The following is a 2,033-nucleotide window of genomic DNA, read 5'->3' as shown; positions in this document are numbered from 1 at the left end:
ATTCCTCCTACTTTTCAGTTTACGTTTTGGACTGTAATTCGTCTTTTCTCCATTGCAGAACAACTCCAGCTATAGTCCGTGAGCCAGGTGCCTAAAATCGACCATTCGACAATAAATCTTCTGAACAAAGGAAAATATAATTTCTGTGTAAAGTAGTGTATCAGGAGTCACGAACCGTTTGCCGGCGCCCTCTAGCGCCCAGCTGTTAAAAATGGCGCCCCATTAAGGATGGCGTCGGAAACATATCTTCAAACGGTCGTATCTCAGTCGCCTAATATTGCAGCTCAACGTGCAGTACCGTAAATTACAGATATGAATATATTCTTCAATTTATGTTTTTTACATATTTATCGTTAATGGATTAGTTTGTCTGTTAAATTCAAAAAACCACATTTTTACTCCGTTATACATCTACGTTTGGCTTCCCCAGTACTAAACAGCGCCACCTAGATTTTTATTAACGTACACAATGTATGCTGTATCTAATTATCTTTATATTAAGGTATTTCACTAGTCGCTAGTGTACATATTAGTGGTGCTACGATAGTAAAAGTCAAAGGGGAATGGCAGAATGTCGCTTTCGGAAACGACACGAAAGTGAAGCAATCTGAAACCTTCCAGAGAGATGGCGGAAAAATATACGGACGGGTCAAAGTTCTCGTACAATTCCATTTTATTAGCTAGAGCTTTAGCTTCAGCTCTAGATGATGCTTTTAGTTGAAGGTTATCACCAATTTCAGTCAGAGCTTCTTTAATTTGTTTATAACTTTTGTACATTGCAAAAACCGCATCTGCACGAGCGGAAAACATTGTACCTGAGACCTTTTTCACAGTGCAAGAGTTTGTGTTAAGATGGTTTTGCAAAATATTCCATCTGTGCGTAGATGCAGAAAACCAAACGTATATATTTTGAATGAAATCGAAATATGAAATCGCCGTAGTTGAGGATTCGGCTGCAGTATTACTCACAAGATTTAAACTGTGACTAGAACAGGGAATATACTCGGCAGCAGGACTGTGGTGTTTAATCCGAGATTGTAATCCAGTGTAGTTTCCGGACATGTTGGACGCATTGTCGTAGCTCTGTCCTCTACATTTTGTAATATCTATACCCCATTTATTTAGGGTTTCTATTATAACTTGTTCCAAATTAAGGGCATGATGTGAATGAATATCAATGAAGGAAATAAATCTTTCCTTAATTTGACCATCGGGTAATACATATCTAACGACAAAACCAAGCTGATCCACGTGACTAATATCGGGTGTAGAGTCAATTATTAAAGAGAAATATGTGGTCGTTTTCACTTCTTCGATAAATTGATTTCGTAATTTTACTCCCATTATATTTATGAATTCATCGCAAATAGTGTTTGATAAGTAACTAACAGATCCTTTCCCGTGTTTACTGTATTTCTTCAAATGGTTATTAATAAATGGGTCCAACTCCGCGAGGTACTCTAAACATCGAAAATAATTTCCTTTATTATTCTGGTGCCCTCACATTTCAGGGCTTCCAATATCAGTATGACTTGTATACTTAGACGTAAGGAGAGCGTAGGCTTCACAATGCTGAAACATAGGGTGAAGGAGAATATAAAAACACGCCTCCCTTTGAAACGCGCTTTCCCATAGGACGAAAAGAGTCCGGTGTCGTCGAGGAATTCTCGGCTCGTGTAAAGCGTGGCTTAGATGAAAAAGTATAGCAGGATTTTTTTGTTGAGATTCACTGGTAAATGGAAAACGTTCTAATATTATTAATGTGGTAGGGAAAACGACCAGGAGAATTTTTGAAATTTTCAAATAAATGGAATTAATTTATTTTAAGCATCAGCTTTGGATTTAAGGCTTCTCCGGATTTTGGTTTTTCGGCTAAAATGGGGCCCCTAAAAATCGGGGGCCCTAGGGCGTGCGCCTGTGGGGAAAACCGCCACTGCTTGAAGCGAAGACCTACCAATATCGTGGGGAACCTAATATTCGTGAAATGATGTTATTTCCGACTAAAAATGGGATTTCCCTAGAATCTACACTGG

General features: G+C 38.5%; 1 protein-coding gene across 1 annotated transcript; it reads right to left on the bottom strand.

Annotated features, from left to right (window-relative positions):
* Positions 1-510: 510 nt before the first annotated feature.
* LOC149959502 (uncharacterized) lies at positions 511-1,344 on the bottom strand. The gene has a single exon (XM_090167370.1). The coding sequence runs from the start codon at positions 1,342-1,344 to the stop codon at positions 511-513; it is 834 nt and encodes a 277-aa protein (XP_090023496.1).
* Positions 1,345-2,033: the final 689 nt, after the last annotated feature.

Source organism: Leiobunum rupestre, chromosome 2, assembly GCF_980474605.1.
Source record: "Leiobunum rupestre chromosome 2, qqLeiRupe1.1.hap1, whole genome shotgun sequence".
NCBI classification, from domain to species: Eukaryota; Metazoa; Arthropoda; class Arachnida; order Opiliones; family Sclerosomatidae; genus Leiobunum; species Leiobunum rupestre.
This window is presented reverse-complemented; position numbering and strand designations above follow the sequence as displayed.

What these genes read in the sequence shown, in the direction of transcription:
- LOC149959502 (XM_090167370.1), bottom strand. Translation starts at nt 1,344, where the DNA reads ATGGGAGTAAAATTACGAAATCAATTTATCGAAGAAGTGAAAACGACC.